This window comes from Pipistrellus kuhlii, unplaced genomic scaffold (assembly GCF_014108245.1).
Source record: "Pipistrellus kuhlii isolate mPipKuh1 unplaced genomic scaffold, mPipKuh1.p scaffold_m20_p_42, whole genome shotgun sequence".
Classification (NCBI taxonomy): Eukaryota; Metazoa; Chordata; class Mammalia; order Chiroptera; family Vespertilionidae; genus Pipistrellus; species Pipistrellus kuhlii.
In genome coordinates this window covers 1,522,601-1,541,567 of record NW_023425543.1, presented here as the reverse complement: position 1 = coordinate 1,541,567, position 18,967 = coordinate 1,522,601, and the positions used below count along the sequence as shown (strand labels likewise).

General features: G+C 53.8%; 1 protein-coding gene across 4 annotated transcripts in view; it reads right to left on the bottom strand.

Annotated features, from left to right (window-relative positions):
* SLCO3A1 (solute carrier organic anion transporter family member 3A1) overlaps positions 1-18,967 on the bottom strand; it is a 102,410-nt gene that overhangs the window by 17,101 nt on the left and 66,342 nt on the right. For all 4 annotated transcript variants that reach the window (XR_004983382.2, XM_036411826.2, XM_036411825.2 and 1 more), the window contains exons 3-9: positions 16,632-16,730; positions 13,661-13,918; positions 13,271-13,435; positions 11,920-12,118; positions 11,446-11,584; positions 8,196-8,371; positions 7,255-7,319 (exon numbers count right to left, since the gene is read on the bottom strand). Coding sequence is in view for 3 of the 4 variants with exons in the window: in XM_036411826.2 (XP_036267719.1) it covers positions 7,255-7,319; positions 8,196-8,371; positions 11,446-11,584; positions 11,920-12,118; positions 13,271-13,435; positions 13,661-13,918; positions 16,632-16,730 (1,101 nt within the window). In the remaining variant the exon portion in view is untranslated. The remainder of the gene's footprint in view (positions 1-7,254; positions 7,320-8,195; positions 8,372-11,445; positions 11,585-11,919; positions 12,119-13,270; positions 13,436-13,660; positions 13,919-16,631; positions 16,731-18,967) is intronic.

Genomic DNA, 18,967 nt, shown 5'->3' with positions numbered 1-18,967 from the left:
GTAGTGTAGTCTGCCTGGCTCCATCCTGGACTCTGTGGGAAGAGGCCTACCACCAACCTCACAGTGTAGTGTAGTGTAGTGTAGTGTAGTCTGCCTGGCTCCATCCTGGACTCTGTGGGAAGAGGCCTACCACCAACCTCACAATCTAGTGTAGTGTAGTGTAGTGTAGTATAGTGTAGTTTGCCTGGCTCCATCCTGGACTCTGTGGGAAGAGGCCTACCAACAACCTCACAATCTAGTGTAGTGTAGTGTAGTCTGCCTGGCTCCATCCTGGACTCTGTGGAAAGAGGCCTACCACCAACCTCACAATCTAGTGTAGTGTAGTGTAGTGTAGTCTGCCTGGCTCCATCCTGGACTCTGTGGAAAGAGGCCTACCACCAACCTCACAATCTAGTGTAGTGTAGTGTAGTGTAGTGAGTGTAGTGTTGTCTGCCTGGCTCCATCCTGGAGTCTGTGGGAAGAGGCCTACCACCAACCTCACAATCTAGTGTAGTGTAGTGTAGTGTGTAGTGTAGTGTAGTGTAGTGTAGTGTAGTGAGTGTAGTGTTGTCTGCCTGGCTCCATCCTGGAGTCTGTGGGAAGAGGCCTACCACCAACCTCACAGTCTAGTGTAGTGTAGTGTAGTGTAGTGTAGTCTGCCTGGCTCCATCCTGGGCTCTGTTGGAGGAGGCCTATCACCAACCTCACAATCTAGTGTAGTGTAGTGTAGTGTAGTGTAGTCTGCCTGGCTCCATCCTGGACTCTGTGGGAAGAGGCCTACCACCAACCTCACAGTGTAGTGTAGTGTAGTGTAGTGTAGTGTAGTCTGCCTGGCTCCATCCTGGACTCTGTGGGAAGAGGCCTACCACCAACCTCACAATCTAGTGTAGTGTAGTGTAGTGTAGTATAGTGTAGTTTGCCTGGCTCCATCCTGGACTCTGTGGGAAGAGGCCTACCAACAACCTCACAATCTAGTGTAGTGTAGTGTAGTCTGCCTGGCTCCATCCTGGACTCTGTGGGAAGAGGCCTACCAACAACCTCACAATCTAGTGTAGTGTAGTGTAGTGTAGTATAGTGTAGTTTGCCTGGCTCCATCCTGGACTCTGTGGGAAGAGGCCTACCAACAACCTCACAATCTAGTGTAGTGTAGTGTAGTGTAGTATAGTGTAGTCTGCCTGGCTCCATCCTGGACTCTGTGGGAAGAGGCCTACCACCAACCTCACAATCTAGTGTAGTGTAGTGTAGTGTAGTGTAGTGTAGTGTAGTGTAGTCTGCCTGGCTCCATCCTGGACTCTGTGGGAAGAGGCCTACCAACAACCTCACAATCTAGTGTAGTGTAGTGTAGTGTAGTCTGCCTGGCTCCATCCTGGACTCTGTGGGAAGAGGCCTACCACCAACCTCACAATCTAGTGTAGTGTAGTGTAGTGTTGTCTGCCTGGCTCCATCCGGGAATCTGTGATAAGAGGCCTACCACCAACCTCACAATCTAGTGTAGTGTAGTGTAGTGTAGTCTGCCTGTCTCTATCCTGGACTCTGTGGGAAGACGCCTACCACCAACCTCACAATCTAGTGTAGTGTAGTGTAGTGTAGTGTAGTGAGTGTAGTGTTGTCTGCCTGGCTCCATCCTGGAGTCTGTGGGAAGAGGCCTACCACCAACCTCACAATCTAGTGTAGTGTAGTGTAGTGTAGTGTAGTGAGTGTAGTGTTGTCTGCCTGGCTCCATCCTGGTCTCTGTGGGAAGAGGCCTACCACCAACCTCACAATCTAGTGTAGTGTAGTGTAGTGTAGTCTGCCTGTCTCTATCCTGGACTCTGTGGGAAGAGGCCTACCGCCAACCTCACAATCTAGTGTAGTGTAGTGTAGTGTAGTGTAGTGAGTGTAGTGTTGTCTGCCTGGCTCCATCCTGGTCTCTGTGGGAAGAGGCCTACCACCAACCTCACAATCTAGTGTAGTGTAGTGTAGTGAGTGTAGTGTTGTCTGCCTGGCTCCATCCTGGAGTCTGTGGGAAGAGGCCTACCACCAACCTCACAGTCTAGTGTAGTGTAGTGTAGTGTAGTGTAGTGTAGTCTGCCTGGCTCCATCCTGGGCTCTGTTGGAGGAGGCCTATCACCAACCTCACAATCTAGTGTAGTGTAGTGTAGTGTAGTTTAGTGTAGTGTAGTCTGCCTGGCTCCATCCTGGGCTCTGTGGGAAGAGGCCTACCAGCAACCTCACACTCTAGTGTAGTGTAGTGTAGTGTAGTCTGCCTGGCTCCATCCTGGACTCTGTGGGAAGACGCCTACCACCAACCTCACAATCTAGTGTAGTGTAGTGTAGTATAGTGTAGTTTGCCTGGCTCCATCCTGGACTCTGTGGAAAGAGGCCTACCACCAACCTCACAATCTAGTGTAGTGTAGTGTAGTGTAGTCTGCCTGGCTCCATCCTGGACTCTGTGGAAAGAGGCCTACCACCAACCTCACAATCTAGTGTAGTGTAGTGTAGTGTAGTGAGTGTAGTGTTGTCTGCCTGGCTCCATCCTGGAGTCTGTGGGAAGAGGCCTACCACCAACCTCACAATCTAGTGTAGTGTAGTGTAGTGTGTAGTGTAGTGTAGTGTAGTGTAGTGTAGTGAGTGTAGTGTTGTCTGCCTGGCTCCATCCTGGAGTCTGTGGGAAGAGGCCTACCACCAACCTCACAGTCTAGTGTAGTGTAGTGTAGTGTAGTGTAGTGAGTGTAGTGTTGTCTGCCTGGCTCCATCCTGGTCTCTGTGGGAAGAGGCCTACCACCAACCTCACAATCTAGTGTAGTGTAGTGTAGTGTAGTCTGCCTGTCTCTATCCTGGACTCTGTGGGAAGACGCCTACCACCAACCTCACAATCTAGTGTAGTGTAGTGTAGTGTAGTGTAGTGAGTGTAGTGTTGTCTGCCTGGCTCCATCCTGGTCTCTGTGGGAAGAGGCCTACCACCAACCTCACAATCTAGTGTAGTGTAGTGTAGTCTGCCTGGCTCCATCCTGGACTCTGTGTGAAGAGGCCTACCACCAACCTCACAGTGTAGTGTAGTGTAGTGTAGTGTAGTGTAGTGTAGTCTGCCTGGCTCCATCCTGGGCTCTGTGGGAAGAGGCCTACCACCAACCTCACAATCTAGTGTAGTGTAGTGTAGTGTAGTGTAGTGTAGTGAGTGTAGTGTTGTCTGCCTGGCTCCATCCTGGAGTCTGTGGGAAGAGGCCTACCACCAACCTCACAATCTAGTGTAGTGTAGTGTAGTGTAGTGTAGTGAGTGTAGTGTTGTCTGCCTGGCTCCATCCTGGTCTCTGTGGGAAGAGGCCTACCACCAACCTCACAATCTAGTGTAGTGTAGTGTAGTGTAGTCTGCCTGTCTCTATCCTGGACTCTGTGGGAAGACGCCTACCACCAACCTCACAATCTAGTGTAGTGTAGTGTAGTGTAGTGAGTGTAGTGTTGTCTGCCTGGCTCCATCCTGGTCTCTGTGGGAAGAGGCCTACCACCAACCTCACAATCTAGTGTAGTGTAGTGTAGTCTGCCTGGCTCCATCCTGGACTCTGTGTGAAGAGGCCTACCACCAACCTCACAGTGTAGTGTAGTGTAGTGTAGTGTAGTGTAGTGTAGTCTGCCTGGCTCCATCCTGGGCTCTGTGGGAAGAGGCCTACCAGCAACCTCACACTCTAGTGTAGTGTAGTGTAGTGTAGTATAGTGTAGTTTGCCTGGCTCCATCCTGGACTCTGTGGGAAGAGGCCAACCAACAACCTCACAATCTAGTGTAGGGTAGTGTAGTCTGCCTGGCTCCATCCTGGACTCTGTGGGAAGAGGCCTACCACCAACCTCACAATCTAGTGTAGTGTAGTGTAGTGTAGTATAGTGTAGTTTGCCTGGCTCCATCCTGGACTCTGTGGGAAGAGGCCTACCAACAACCTCACAATCTAGTGTAGTGTAGTGTAGTGTAGTATAGTGTAGTCTGCCTGGCTCCATCCTGGACTCTGTGGGAAGAGGCCTACCAACAACCTCACAATCTACTGTAGTGTAGTGTAGTCTGCCTGGCTCCATCCTGGACTCTGTGGGAAGAGGCCTACCACCAACCTCACACTCTAGTGTAGTGTAGTGTAGTGTAGTGTAGTGAGTGTAGTGTTGTCTGCCTGGCTCCATCCTGGACTCTGTGGGAAGAGGCCTACCACCAACCTCACAATCTAGTGTAGTGTAGTGTAGTGTAGTATAGTGTAGTCTGCCTGGCTCCATCCTGGACTCTGTGGGAAGAGGCCTACCACCAACCTCACAATCTAGTGTAGTGTAGTGTAGTGTAGTATAGTGTAGTCTGCCTGGCTCCATCCTGGACTCTGTGGGAAGAGGCCTACCACCAACCTCACAATCTAGTGTAGTGTAGTGTAGTGTAGTGTAGTCTGCCTGGCTCCATCCTGGACTGTGTGGGAAGAGGCCTACTACCCACCTCACAATCTAGTGTAGTGTAGTGTAGTCTGCCTGGCTCCATCCTGGACTCTGTGGGAAGAGGCCTACCACCAACCTCACAATCTAGTGTAGTGTAGTGTAGTGTAGTGTATTTTAGTGTAGTGTAGTCTGCCTGGCTCCATCCTGGACTGTGTGGGAAGAGGCCCACTACCCACAACACAATCTAGTGTAGTGTAGTGTAGTCTGCCTGGCTCCATCCTGGGCTCTGTTGGAGGAGGCCTACCACCAACCTCACAGTGTAGTGTAGTGTAGTGAGTGTAGTGTAGTCTGCCTGGCTCCATCCTGGGCTCTGTTGGAGGAGGCCTATCACCAACCTCACAATCTAGTGTAGTGTAGTGTAGTCTGCCTGGCTCCATCCTGGACTCTGTGGGAAGAGGCCTACTACCCACCTCACAATCTAGTGTAGTGTAGTCTGCCTGGCTCCATCCTGGACTGTGTGGGAAGAGGCCTACCACCAACCTCACAATCTACTGTAGTGTAGTGTAGTGTAGTGTAGTGTAGTGTAGTGTAGTGTAGTGTAGTCTGCCTGTCTCTATCCTGGACTCTGTGGGAAGAGGCCTACCGCCAACCTCACAATCTAGTGTAGTGTAGTGTAGTGTAGTCTGCCTGGCTCCATCCTGGACTGTGTGGGAAGAGGCCTACTACCCACCTCACAATCTAGTGTAGTGTAGTCTGCCTGGCTCCATCCTGGACTCTGTGGGAAGAGGCCTACCACCAACCTCACAATCTACTGTAGTGTAGTGTAGTGTAGTGTAGTCTGCCTGGCTCCATCCTGGACTCTGTGGGAAGAGGCCTACCACCAACCTCACAATCTACTGTAGTGTTGTGTAGTGCAGTGTAGTCTGCCTGGCTCCATCCTGGGCTCTGTGGGAGGAGGCCTACCGCCAACCTGTATAGAGTAGAACACACTATTGCAGTTAGAATATGTGGTTGTTTGTAGGCCTTTTCTCACAGAGCCCAGGAGGGAGCCAAGGAGAATATTTTACATATGTGTCCGCCGCACATGTAGTTTACGTTGGTGGCAGGTATGTGATTCACATACCTTGTACCTTAGTTAAAAATTATCATGTTGTCTGCCGGAACCGGTTTGCTCAATGGATAGAGCGTCGGCTTGGGGATTGAATCGCTTGGGTTCGATTCTGGTCAAGGGCTTGTACCTTGGTTGCGGGCATATCCCCAGTAGGAGGTGTGCAAGAGGCAACTGATCAATGACTCTCTCTCATTGATGTTTCGAACTCTCTATCTTTCTCCCTTCCACTCTGTACAAAAATCAATAAAATATATTTAAAAAAAATTATCATGTTGTCAAAACCGGCTTGGCTCAGTGGATAGAGCCTGCCTACTGAAAAGTCCCAGGTTTGATTCCTGTCAAGGTCATGTACCTTGGTTGCGGGCACGTCCCTGATAGGAGGTTTGCAAGAGGCAGCTGATCGATGATTCTCTCTCATTGATGTTTCTTATTCTCTATCCCTCTCCCTTCGTCTTTGAAAAAAAATTCAATAAAATATGTATTTTTAAAAATCACTATAGTGATTTTTAAAAATACATATTTTATTGAATTTTTCAAAATACATATTTTATTGAATACATTGTGCTGTTACTATTATGCTTTAATAGTAACAGCACAATGCCAGAAATGCTGCGATGTTTTAGGTCCTGGTCTACCCCTTTCCCTGGGCGTTGCCACACCTAGAACACATCTTTTTCCCGTGACTTAGAAATAAGACATTAAAAAACTGTGGTGCACCTCCACAATGGAATACCACGCTGTTGTAATAAAGAAGGAACTCCTACCATTTGCAACAGCATGGATGGTTCTGGAAAGCATCATGCTAAGCCAGTGGTCGGCAAACTCATGAGTCAACAGAGCCAAATATCAACAGGACAATTGAAATTTCTTTGGAGAGCCACATTTTTTAAATGTAAACTTCTAACTCCACTTCTTCAAAACAGACTCGCCCAGGCCATAGCATTTTGTGCAAGAGTCACACTCAAGGGGCCAAAGAGCCGCAAGTGGCTCTAGAGCCACAGTTTGCCGACCACATTGCTAACCGAAATCAATCAGTTGGAGAAAGATAAATATCACAGGATCTCCCTCATTTGTGGAATATACTGAACAACATAAATTGGTGAACAAGAACAGATCCAGAAACAGAGAAGCATTGATCCGGTGCTCACAGCTCAGAGGGAAGGCAGGGGAGGGTGGGGGGGAGGGGTAAGATCACTGAAGGACTTGTGTGCATGCATATAAGCATAACCAATGGACACAGACAGTAGGGGGGTGAGGGTATGAGTGTGTGTGTGTGTGTGTGGGGGGGTTGGAGGCAATCAGGACACACATGTAATACCTTAATAAAGAAAGAAAAAGAACTAAGACGAATATGTCTTATAAGTGTCCCCGTGTACACCAACATCGTGTATTGTTAACAGAGTTGAGGAGATTGTAAGGTCTTTCTCTGGTCACTAGTGCAGGAAATGACCATGGCAACCGATCAGAAATTCTTTGCTGCCAAGAGGAGCTTATCTTCTCAATGAACCCTCCCTCCCTCCCTCCCATATATTCTCTCTCTCTCTCTCTCTCTCTCTCTCTCTCTCTCTCTCTCTCTCTCATGCCAGTTACGTGTGTCTCGGTCTCATCGATGTTTCCAACTCTCTATTCCTCTCTCTTCCTCTCTGTAAAAAATCAATAAAAAATATTTTTTTAAAAATCACAGAAAAAATAGACAAATTCAAGCAACGGGGCCATTTCCCTGACATCCACTCACCTGGGCCTCGGCCACGGCCCCACTACTGAGGGGATGAGGAGGGGGTACGTACCCAGCAGGCGAAGGAGGAGGAAAAGCACTCCCAGCGCGTAGGACTTGAGTTCAGGGCTGACGGTCCTATGTGCGCAGAGACGAGGAGGCAAGAGAGAGAGATTCTCATCACTCCCTGTCACTGAGGGACCCCGAGCCATGCGCTGCGGCCCAGGGCGCCCTCATAGGACATGACCAGCGCGTTTCCCCTCCGCCTTCCCTGCCTAGGGTCTGGAACACAGTGGTAACTGCGGTGATAAGTTTTTAATACGCGGAGCTGGTCTTGTTGTGAAGGGCAGAATGCAAACCGGGCCCATACAGCCTTCACTGGAAGGCACCTCACCTTGGCCCGGACAGGGCGGCATCTGGGGGTGACAGGGCCAGGTACCCGGGAACGTCAGCTGGGGGGACATTCGCCCGGTGGCTCGTTGACTGGCCAGAACACGATACCGGGGTCACTCTCGGGCCCTTTTGAGAAATCAGTGGGACCAGCAGGACGTGGCCCCCGGGTGGCCCAGAGCGGTTAACCGGCCTCTCTCCAGTCCTGGTGCTGGCCCCGAGGAAAGGCACCTGGCAGCGTCACGCTTCCTCGTTGCCAACAGTCCCCGCCTCCCGGGCTTGGTCCCCCCAGGACAGTCCCTGGAAAGACCTGTCGCCCCGTCTGGACCCTCAGAGTGCCCGCTTTCTGGGGAAACCACTCTGGACCATTCCAACAGGGAGCTCCAAGCTGCTCAGGGCTGTGATCGGCTCCCTGCGCCCTGTGTCTGCACATGAGGGGACTGACTTTCTCCCGTGGGCCCTGCTTCCACGCGTGGCGTGAGGTCTGTGGGGCTGATTCCCGGCAGCCTCAGCCGCTGGCTGAGACACACACGGCCCCGGGCTCTGTCTGCGGGAGACCTGCCGGTGCGCCGGGCGGAGAGGGGCCGCGGCTGGGTCACAGGCCCGGGGGCCTTACCGGCTCACCTGATGAGGATGATGACGGAGGGCGTCTGGGCCATGGCCCCGATCATGCTGCAGACGCACATGACGCACAGGAAGGTGAGGAAGGCCTCTTGGCAGCCGGGGCTGGGGCACTTGCCGGGGACCACGGTGGCGTTCTCAGGCGGCCCGGTCGTCAGGCACGCGCAGCCGGTGAGGTTCTGGAAGGAAAGCGTCCGGCCCTGCTCAGCGGGCACCTGGGGCACCTACATCCCAGGCCGTCCACCAGCGGGAGCTGTCACAGCCCCATGACGCGTCCCGCCGCATCCCGTTCATTAGGCCCGAGCGAACGAGTTAGCGTTCTGAGGGAGGCTGCAGAGCACATGCAGACAGAGGCATGTTTATGGGGGAAGGGAGCTGCGCCCCGTCTCCTGTGTGTTCCGTTTCCCTGCTCAGGAATCCCCCCCCTCCCCACCCCATATAATTAGAGGGGAAATTGCACTTCCACAATATAATAAAACATTGCCAATTAACACTGTAATTACCTGCCAATTTGTCCTCTCTCTCACGCAGTTATAATTACACGGGAGAGTATTAAAAGAAGTAAATCAGGCAACCTGCCTCCCTGCTGCTGGTCCGGTGCCCGGGGTGGCATGTGGGACAAAGGCTGTGCCCTGTCAGGGGGCCCAGAGAGAGGGGAGCTAAGGGAAGGCTCTCGAGGGGCCAGAAGGCAAAGAGGGTTAAGACCTGGGAGCACCCTGATCGGCATGTGACCGGAGAGGAGGGAGAACAGCGCTGAGGCCCATGTGGCCTCCCGGGATTCTTGCCAGCCGCCCAGGGACCGCGCTCCCGCTCCAGGAATTAAAGGGAGAGACAGTGCCTGGCGAGCGCCAAGCCAATCAAGGTAGGGTAATAACAGCGCAGGCCCTTTAAGGAATGGAGAATGAAAAAGTCGTCAACAACTCACTGCTCTCCCTTCCCATGGCGCTCAGCTGTCAGGGCACACGAGTGCATCTTCCCGAGGATCATCCCCATTCTAACATCCTTCGCCCAGCCCCTCCCTCCTCTCCTCCTCCTCCTCCCTCCTTTCCTTTAAGCACAGAGCATGCGGCAGGCCTCGCTTATGTCACGTGGATGTTTGCAGAGGTGTCCAAAGCCTCTACGCCCGCCTCCGACAGGCCCCCCTTGGTGACTGAGCCCTGCACAGGGGCTTTATCCAGGGGCTGAGGTTTGGGGACACACCATTGGGCTGGGTCCTCTGTCCTAAGTGGTCTGCTCAGAGCCGGTGCCTTGGTATGATGACAGCACCAGAACGTAACCCCCAGACAGACCGACCTACCTGGGCACGAAATGCCCAAGTTCAACACGAGTCACAACACGGCGAGAAATAAAGTTTTGCAGCCACCTGAGTGCCTACCTACGGGGATTGGTTACACAGTGGAATGGTTATACAGCTGTCAAAAAGGCAAGCGAATGCTCTCCACGAGGTAAGTCACTGACAACAAAACCCTGCACACAACAGGTACGGAATAAGACCATAAACGAGCATGCAAATGCAGAAGGATAGTCTGCAAGAAAGCAGTCACAGTATCACCCCCTGGGCAGAGTGGGGATTGGAAAGTCCGAGAGGAAGAAAGGAGAGTTTTCATGCCTTCATTTCTATACTTCCTGATTTTTGGACCATACGAATGTATCATTTCTTGAAAAGGTTAAAAAGTCTAGAACTTAAAAAAATAAATAAATAAATAAATAAACCAACAAACGAAGAACAGCACAGCCACCGAGAATCGTATGCCTGTGCCACAAAGCAGACGTTAATTTCCACTGAGAAATGTTTCTATTCACATCCGGTGATGGGGATAAATAATTACAATAAAAGCCGAGGCCACAAAAACAGGAAAATGACTCTCTGGGATCTTGGGTCTGTTTTCTGCTACTGAAGGCGTGCGCATGCTGTTTTGACAGCTCCCGTTACAAACACAAAATATGCGTCAGCGGTGTCAACAACACCGGCGAGTAAAGCTGTTTTTGTGTGGGTTCCCCCACGTTCCGCACTGATGGGTCCGTTTCTATTCATCGTACAAATAAGCTGATTTCTAATTGGAAGATTGCTTTGCTAAGCAGACAGCGATGCGGGAGAGGGTGTTCTATGTACTGAGTCTGATGGGAAACCGGGGAAGTGGAGTCCGGTCGGTGTGGCTCAGTGGGTTGAGCATCGACCTATGAACCAGGAGGTCACAGTTTGATTCCTGGTCAGTCAGGGCACATGCCCTGGTTATAGGCTCCATCCCCAGTGGGGAGCATGCAGGAGGCAGCTGATCGATGATTCTCTCTCTCTCTCTCCCTTCCCCTCTGACATCAAGAGAAACATATAAGCCCTCGTCCTGTATCTGAGACAGGGCCATGGTCCTCCCTCCTGCATGGGACATGCTCCTCACCGAGGCGGCAGAGGGCAGATGATACCATGAGGCACTGGGACACTGTCCTGAGTGCCACCTGCTCCTCTGTGCTCAGACGTTACGATGTCTGGGCCAGAGAATGCTCTAGAACAGAGATCCCCTGGCCCTCGCCTGTACTTAACTCTCCTAACAGGACAGTAACCACCACCCACTTACAATAGAACTCCTTGAATATTAACGACATTGTCGTCACGAGAAAGAATAGCTGGTGCTTTTATTTTCACCCCTCTCCAGGCTCCTTCCCTTTGTTAAAAAAAATTCATTTCCGCTCACATAAAGAAACCGCTTTATCATCTCATTTAAGAAATCAGCTCTTCTCCGCCCACCCCCACGGTGATTTATTTTCTCTGTAGAAAAAAAAAAAAAGTTAATAACTGGCGAGGAATCTAAATGTTTAAAGCAAAAGAAAATACATCTCGGGAAATGAAAATAAACGACCAGTGTTTGCTGCTGCAAAAAAATAAATAAAAATAAATGGCTGCTCCCCAGACACCGGATGTGGCCAGGACAGGAAGCAGGTGACTTCCACTCGGTGCCTGGAGGCCAGATAAGCCCTTTTCTTATCTGGCCTCCCACGGGGGCATCCCTGGCTCCTAGGAAAGAGCAGGGGTGGATACCAGCAGGCCTCGGGCTGCCTTGAGAGCTGAGACCATGGCACCGCTGGCCTGAAGTTCCTCTCCTCCCTGGCCGCCTCCTCCAGGCAGGCCGCCAGGCCCACAAAACGCGTTGCTGGAGCGGGGCAGGCTGAGAGAAGACGCAGCGTGGTTGCCCATCCCTACCCCTGGCCTTGGGGTGTCGGCCGCTGCGCCCTCCCGCGCCCCGAGGAAGCCACGTACCGCGCTGCTGCAGCCGGCGAAGCAGGCAGACAGGTAGGTGACGCCGTCCGCCCCGCACACCGGCGTGAAGGAGTCGGTTTGGCATTCACAGTTTTTATTGCAGGGCGAGTGGGGGTCCAGGGCTGCGCCGGGTGCTGAGCTGGAAAAGGAAGAACACAGGGCCTGTCAGACAGACACCAGCTTCCCCGGGCCCCTCAGGGACATCTCTCTGCTGGGATGTGTCACCCCCTTGCTTTGCCTCCTCTTAACCCGCTGGTCCTGCGAGATGCAGCCTGGAGCCACCGCTGAGCGTCTGCGGGCTGCCCCCCGCACCGCGGAGCCAGGCTGGCTGGCTGGCTGGTGGGAGCTCCGCGCAGGGCCACCTCCTCCATGCTGCCTCTCCGGATTACCAAGGCCCGGGGCCCGGGACGGAGCCTGCCCGGGGAGGGAGCCGGCTGTGGGCCGCCGGGTGGAGGCGGGCGCCCGGGGACTCACGTGTTTCCATAGGGAACCGTGACCCCGGCCACGGGGCCCGTGTCGCAGCCCAGGAAGAGGAAGGAGACGTAGCACGCCGTGGACACCAGGTTGACGAGCATGGCCATCCGGATGGCGCCCAGCGCCGACAGGCTGAACTTCTTCACCAGCAGGCCGCCCAGGAAGATGCCCAGGCAGGCGCAGGGGATGGCGGTCATCCCTGGATGGAGGGCGGAGGGCGGAGGGCAGGGGGCCGTGAGCCAGGGCAGCGGGGCCTCCCTCCCGGCCTCCCTCCCGGCCCCCAAGCCTCCACCAGGGGCCTCATCGCAGCCCCAGGAGCTCACAGAAAGGTGGGGAGACACACACGTATCAACTTAGCTCCCGGGCGTCTGAATGCGCCCCCTATTGTGTGAGTGGGGTCCCTGCACAGACACGGCCGGGAGACAAAGACAGACAGGGTGGGGTGTGCGTGCACACGCACTGAGAGAGGAGGACCAGAAGCCGGGCTCTCCATGCTGCTGAGTGACTGGGTCCTGGGGCTGCCACTCACAGGGGATGTCCCTCCTCTTCCAACCAGGCCAGGAGGGCTCCGAGGAGGGCCAGGAGGCTGTTTGACCGAAGGGCCCACAGCCGCCAGCCCCAGATGGCGCTCTAAGCAGCCCCAGAGCCTCGTAGGAAAGAGCACCAAGCCAGGGTGTGTCTGTCTCTCTCTCTCTCTCTCTCTCTCTCTCTCTCTCTCTCTCTCTCTCTCTCCTCTCTCCTCAACAGACCCATCTGCAAGGCAGCAGGCCCATACCCTGTTATTTATGATTCTCAGACACTCCTGGGATTTTGGGGGACCAACGCGCTTCACTGAAAACTGGAATTACATGGCCACGGGCGTCGTCTGTCCACGGGGTGGGCTGTGTGGCCAATTTCCCGGCCCAGTGGGCCTCCTCCTTGCAATCCAGAGAGTCTAGGCCAGTTGACTACATCAACCAGCGGCTACAGGCTCAGGGAATGCAAATTAATTTAATTTATTTTTATCTTATTTATTTATTGCATATTAATTTTAATAGCCAAGTAGGAAAAATATCATCAGGGAGGTTGAGCTCTCTAAGAAAATAGCACAGGGTGGAAGGGAGAGGGAGAGGGAGAGGGAGGGAAACATCAATGATGGGAATCATCAATCAGCTGCCTCCTGCACGCCCTCTGCTGGGGATGGAGCCTGCAACCCGGGCATGAGCCCTTGACCAGGAATCGAACCGTGACCTTCTGGTTCCTAGGTTGACACTCAACCACTGAGCCACACCGGCCAGGCTCTGGACGCTCCTGTCGTGTTGACTGAGCAGGACAGGCTCCCCCACCCTCTTGGGGGCGGAGGCGGACTCACCGAGCAGCTGGTTGGCAGAGGAGGTGGTGAGGTTGAACTGCTGCTCCAGATACTTGCCCAGGAAGGCGGCGAAGCCGGCCACCACGGCGATCTCCATGCAGGCGGCCAGGACGATGCAGGTGAACACGGGGTTGGAGAGCAGGTGCTTGGTGACCTTGGGGATCACTGAGGGGGCGAGAAGCAGGGGTCAAGGTCACACACACTGCACTCCAGCCACCCTCACTAACTGGAGCTCACGGACTCCTCAGCAGCCTGCCCGGCACAGGCCTGGGAAGAAGGCACGCCAACCAAGGTCGGCTCTGCCTCCTGCCCGCCCCGCAGCCCGTGCCGACCGCCAGCGCCCCCTGCCCTCGATCACCCCTCTCCCGGCCGCCGGAGGCCGCGCCTCACCTTTGAGCTGCTGGAAGCAGGAGGCGCCGCTGTCGGGCTCCAGCGGGTGCCGCAGCACCCCGTTGCTGGGCGGGGGCCTCTCGTGCTCCCTCTCGGGGAGCATGGCCTGCTCGCTCTCCAGGGCGGCGTGCAGGGGCAGAGACTGCGGGAACCCGAACATCAGGAGGGAGGAGAAGAAGAGTAAGGCACCACAGAGCAGGAAGCCGGCCCACCAGGCTCCGATCCAGCGCGGGTCGTCCGGGGTGATGTCCAGGTTACCTGCAGCCGGGAGAGCGCGGTCAGCGGAGGGGGGGCCAGGCCTGCCCTTGGCCCAGGCTTTGAGTCAGGTGCTCAGACTGGCCGAGAGCTCTAAAGGGCCTGGGGTCAGGGGACTGGACACTGGGCAGAGCAGCCTGTCCTTCCATATCGGTGCTTCCCAAACCCAAGACTGATCACGTTCCCCCTTAAATCCAGATTCTTCTCTACCCTGTACTGCATCGGGCTACACAAAACCAGCGAGAACCCACACACCTTCTGAATTTAGACTGGAATGCTCTGGCTCAGTGAGCGCACACACACACACACACACACACATTTATTACCCAAGGGTATAGTTTTGCTAGGTACACTCATTTGCAAAGCAGTTAATCTGAGATACCATTCAACACCCCTCTCCCCTGCTTAAAAATATATATATTTAGTGAGAGGAAGGGAGAGGGAGAGGGAGATTGAAACATCGATGATGAGAGAGAATCATGGATCGGCTGCCTCCTGCACGTTCCCTACACGGTGTGCGACCCCTCATATTCACTCCCACAGACCAGACAGTCCTAAGGGGGTTGGAGGGGGGGTCAGTCTGGGTGAGGAAACAATAGAGGAGGGTCATTACTAAGCAAAACCGAGGGCCCCTCCTCAGAGCACAGCCCCAACCCATTCAGAGACAGAGCAGGAAAGGCAGAGAAAGAGAAAAATTGCTCCAGAATTCCCTGGCGGTTTCGCCAGCACAATTCGTTGTGTTCTCCTGCCCTCTGCTGGTGGGAAGCCGCACCAGCAGGCCATGGCCTTCAGAGGGGAAGCGGACAAAGACAGGGAGTGACTCCCATTCCTGACAACACCCCTCTGACCCACCGTGAACTTGGCAGGGGGAGGCTGTCCTCAGCAGGACGGACACGGGAGGCTCCACTATGCCCCTCAGCCTGGACCCCGCAGGAGGTGGCTTCGCGCTGGGCCCCGAGGGGGGAGAGGAGGGACAGAATGAAGTGGAGACAGAACGTGTGGCCGCGGGGACAGCATGGCAAAGGCGGGGCACCCCGAGGGGACCAGGAGCAGAAGAGCTAAGCCGCCTCCAGCCAGGCCTTGCTAACGGGCACTAAGATGCCAGCTCCTGCCCAGGGGGACTGTGGGCATGAGACCCCTGAAGGGGAACTGCCCTCACGCCGACCCAGGACGCCTGGGTCTACACAGACGCACCCCTCGGGCGGGGACGACCCTGCCCCCCTCGGCCTCAGTTTCCTCCTTTGTACAAATGACGCCTGAGGTTCTTTGGTTCCGAGATCATTTTTTCAGATAAGAGGCTGTTTCTCTGACCCTCATCCCCTTGGCATAGGGTTCAAAGGGCCAATCAACTCTAGATCCAGGCCTTTGAAGAAGAAGGAAGGAAGGCCATGTCTGAGTCTTCTACCCCCCCCACCCCCCCCAGAAATTTGTAACATCATTAGCTACAAGTAAATATGTCAGCGGGATTAATGGAGTGAATCCCGGCGACTTGATTGGATTTAGAGCCGCATTATTTCTTCGGGGTGGAGCAGTCAATGGGGCGCTGGCGGGCCATGATGGATGGAGAGCTCGGGGGACTGGGAGTTCTTATTGATCCCGAGGATGGCTCAGCAGGAAGAGGTGGGACTGCTTCCCTCGCGCTGTCTGCAGAGAGAGAGGCCACGTGGCTCCATACTCAGGTCAGCCTCTCGGGCCTGAGCCAGAGCGGTGCCACCCGGGCAGGCCGTGACCGGCCTGGGTATTTGCGTCCTTGTGCAGTCATCCCTTCTCTCGCTTGGCACACACAGGATACAGCAGCAAGGAGGTGGCACCTCGGAGGCTGGGTTATAAAGACTGGCTTGGCCCAGCTGCCCTGGCTCCGTGGCTGAGCGCTGACCCGTGAACCAAGAGGGAGGTCCTGGTTCGATTCCTGGGCAGGGCGCATGCCCGGGTTGTGGGCTTGGTCCCCAGTAGGGGGCATGCAGGAGGCAACTGATCTCTCTCTCTCTCTCTCTCTCTGACTCTGTCTCTGTCTCTGTCTCTCTCTATCTCATATCCATGTTTCTATCCTTCTATCTCCCTCCCTCTAAAATCAATAAAAACCTTTATTTTTTTTAAAATATATTTTATTGATTTTTTTTTACAGAGAAAGGGGGAGAGGGATATGGAGTTAGAAACATCGACGAGAGAGAAACACCGATCAGCTGTCTCCTGCACACCCCTCACATGCCCTTGACCGGAATCAAACCTGGGACCTTTCAGTTTGCAGGCCAAAGCTCTCTCCACTGAGCCACACCGGTTTTGGCAAAAACTATTTTTTTTAAAGAAGAGAGAAAAAAAAAGGTGCAGTTCTCACACAGGTTCACGGACCAGCATTCAGTGCGCACCCGCACACGCCCGGCCTCTCCACGTCTAGTTTCTCATTCATTCATTCTCACCACGGCCCAGCGCGGCGGCTTCCATCGCCACTGCCACTCCCTGACAGGGGCGGGGCAACACCCCGCACGGGAGCCGCTCAGCCTCAGCAGGCACTGGCAGAGCACGGACTTGGGTCCAGGCCCCCTGAACCCGACTCGTGCTCCTTCCTTCTGACCTCAGGTGGGCCGCCATATGCCCTTGCAGGTGCACACAGTAGGGCTGCCCCCAGCCAGCACGGTCTCAGAACCACAGGCTGACCGCTCCGTTCCCAGGCCGGGGAGCGTGTGGCGGCGCCCGGAAACCCAGGGCTCCTCCTTACTTGTGTCGATGAACACAGCGTCCACGTAGATTTTGGTACAGAAGGAGCCCAGGATGAACCCGCAGGCGGGTCCGAACACCAGCATCGTGAACAGGATTCCTGGAGGGAGAAGAGGAGACGGAGATCAGATGACAAAGCCCAGGTCGTTCCGGGAGCAAAACAGTCAGAGGGCAAGGCCGTGGCTCCAGTCAACAGGATGAGATGTCTGGTTACACAAGTCACAGAATCCTAGAAGGGAAAAGCTTTCATTTCTAATTTTCGGCCTGTATTATGCAGGTATCCTATAATGTTTTTAAAAATATATTTTATTGATTTTTACAGAGAGGAAGAGAGAGGGATACAGAACTAGAAACATCGATGAGAGAGAAACATCAGCTGCCTTTTGCACACACCGCCCCCCTCCCACCCCCCACTGGGGATGTGCCCACAACCAAGGTACATGCCCTTGACTGAAATCCAACCCACGTCCTTTGAGTCCACAGGCCATGCTCTATCCACTGAGCCAAACCGGTTTCAGCTCTCATAATATTTTAAAAATATATTTTGACTGATTTCAGAGAGGAAGGGAGAGGGAAAGAGAGAGAGAGAGAACCATCAATGATAGGAGAGAACCACTGATCGGATGCCTCCTGCACGCCCCCTACTGGAGATCGAGCCTGCCACCCGGGCCTGTGCCCTGACTGGGAATTGAACTGTGACCTCCTGGTTCATAGTCCACACCCACCCACTGAGCCACACTGGCTGTGCAAATCTTATAATATTTTGTTTGGTCACTTAAAAATATCTGTGGTCCCCACATACCCTTACTTTCTGAGAATTCCACCCCCATCACATCAAGCATATTAAGATACAGCCATGTCTATCACCAAGCCATTTTCTGCCATAAACATTTTTGAAAGAATTTTTATGATTTTGCTTTTTCCTTTATTTGGCACTATGTAATTTGCTTAATTTATGGTTGGCTATGGTTTCTCAGCACCCATTGTGTGCAAACTCCTCGCACAGAAGAAAAACTGAGGTCACAGATTATTTCCAAATGTGATGAGATGTTTACGGGCGTGAAATTTAGCATGTAACAAAGCTGACCCAATGGCGTGCTTTGAGAACATCGAATGAGGTAGGAATTCATTGCGATGTTGCAGATTTGAGAGCTGCACTTGTTATTCCAACAGTGGCTCAGGAGTCAGACTACTCTGTTGACTTAAAAAGATGGTACTAACCAGCCTGTGTGGCTCAGTGCCCCGGGTCCCAGGCCCAGCTCTGGTCCCTTCCTGGCCACAGACCTGAGGCCACAGTGGCCTCATGGACAGCCCGATTTACTGGCAGGGACCGGTGGAACTGAGGGCTGTGTGCGTGACAGAGGACAGGTAACTTCAGGGGTAGATTTGCGGATAACAACCTTGAGGAAACAGACAAGGATCTCTACGTAGCTTCTCGCTGGCCAGGGCGTGTGGGTGAGTGCTTCGGCCTCTTTCAGACCGGAAGAGGTCTAGCTGGTCCTTTGTTTTGTCTGGGTATGACGGGACACTCAGAACAGCGTACAGCCCACTATTAGCTTTCCACCCCGAAGCAATGTCTTTCTGCAAGTCCTCCCTTCTGAGATACCTGAGCGCAAACAAAAATACTCATGACCACCAACAAGGTTCACGGTACCATATTCTTATTATAAACTAGAGGCCCGGTGCACAAATTTGTGCTCGGGTGGAGTCTGCTGGCCCGCCCCAATTGCGGCTGACTGGCCAGGGGGAGGGCCCATGGGCATTTGGCCGGCTGGCCCCACCCCCTGGCCAAACTCCTGGTTGAGGGGACAATTTGCAATATTAGCCTTTTATTATATAGGATGGAAGAACAGAGGCTCAGAGAGGTTAGTCCGTTGCCTCAGGACACACAGCGCATACACAACAGAGGTGCCTTTGAGCCCAGGCTCCGGGGCCACCAGAGAAAGACCAGGAGGCGAACCCGGGGACACCAGTGACGCCGCGGCCTGAATCAGCCAGACCTCAGCTGAGCGTGCAGAGGAGATCTGCCTTGAAGCACACTGGGGGTTAGGTGCCGCGCACACAAAGCATCTGGGCCTGGAACATGCATCCTAGAACCCGTTCTGTGTCTCAGGGATGTTGAGTCCCAGGAGGGACTAGACATGAGTCTGTTTCCTTAGCTGCAAGCAGAGTCCTTCTAAGTCCCTTCAAGTGGGTGGAGTGCAGACGGCTGTGGCTGTGGCTCTTCGCCACTAGAGGGCAGCATCAGCCTAGAAAAGGCAGAGCCTGGGCTGTGCCTGCCACTTCCCAGCTGCCCGTGAAACATAATGTCAACACCCTGGTTGGCATAATACTGTT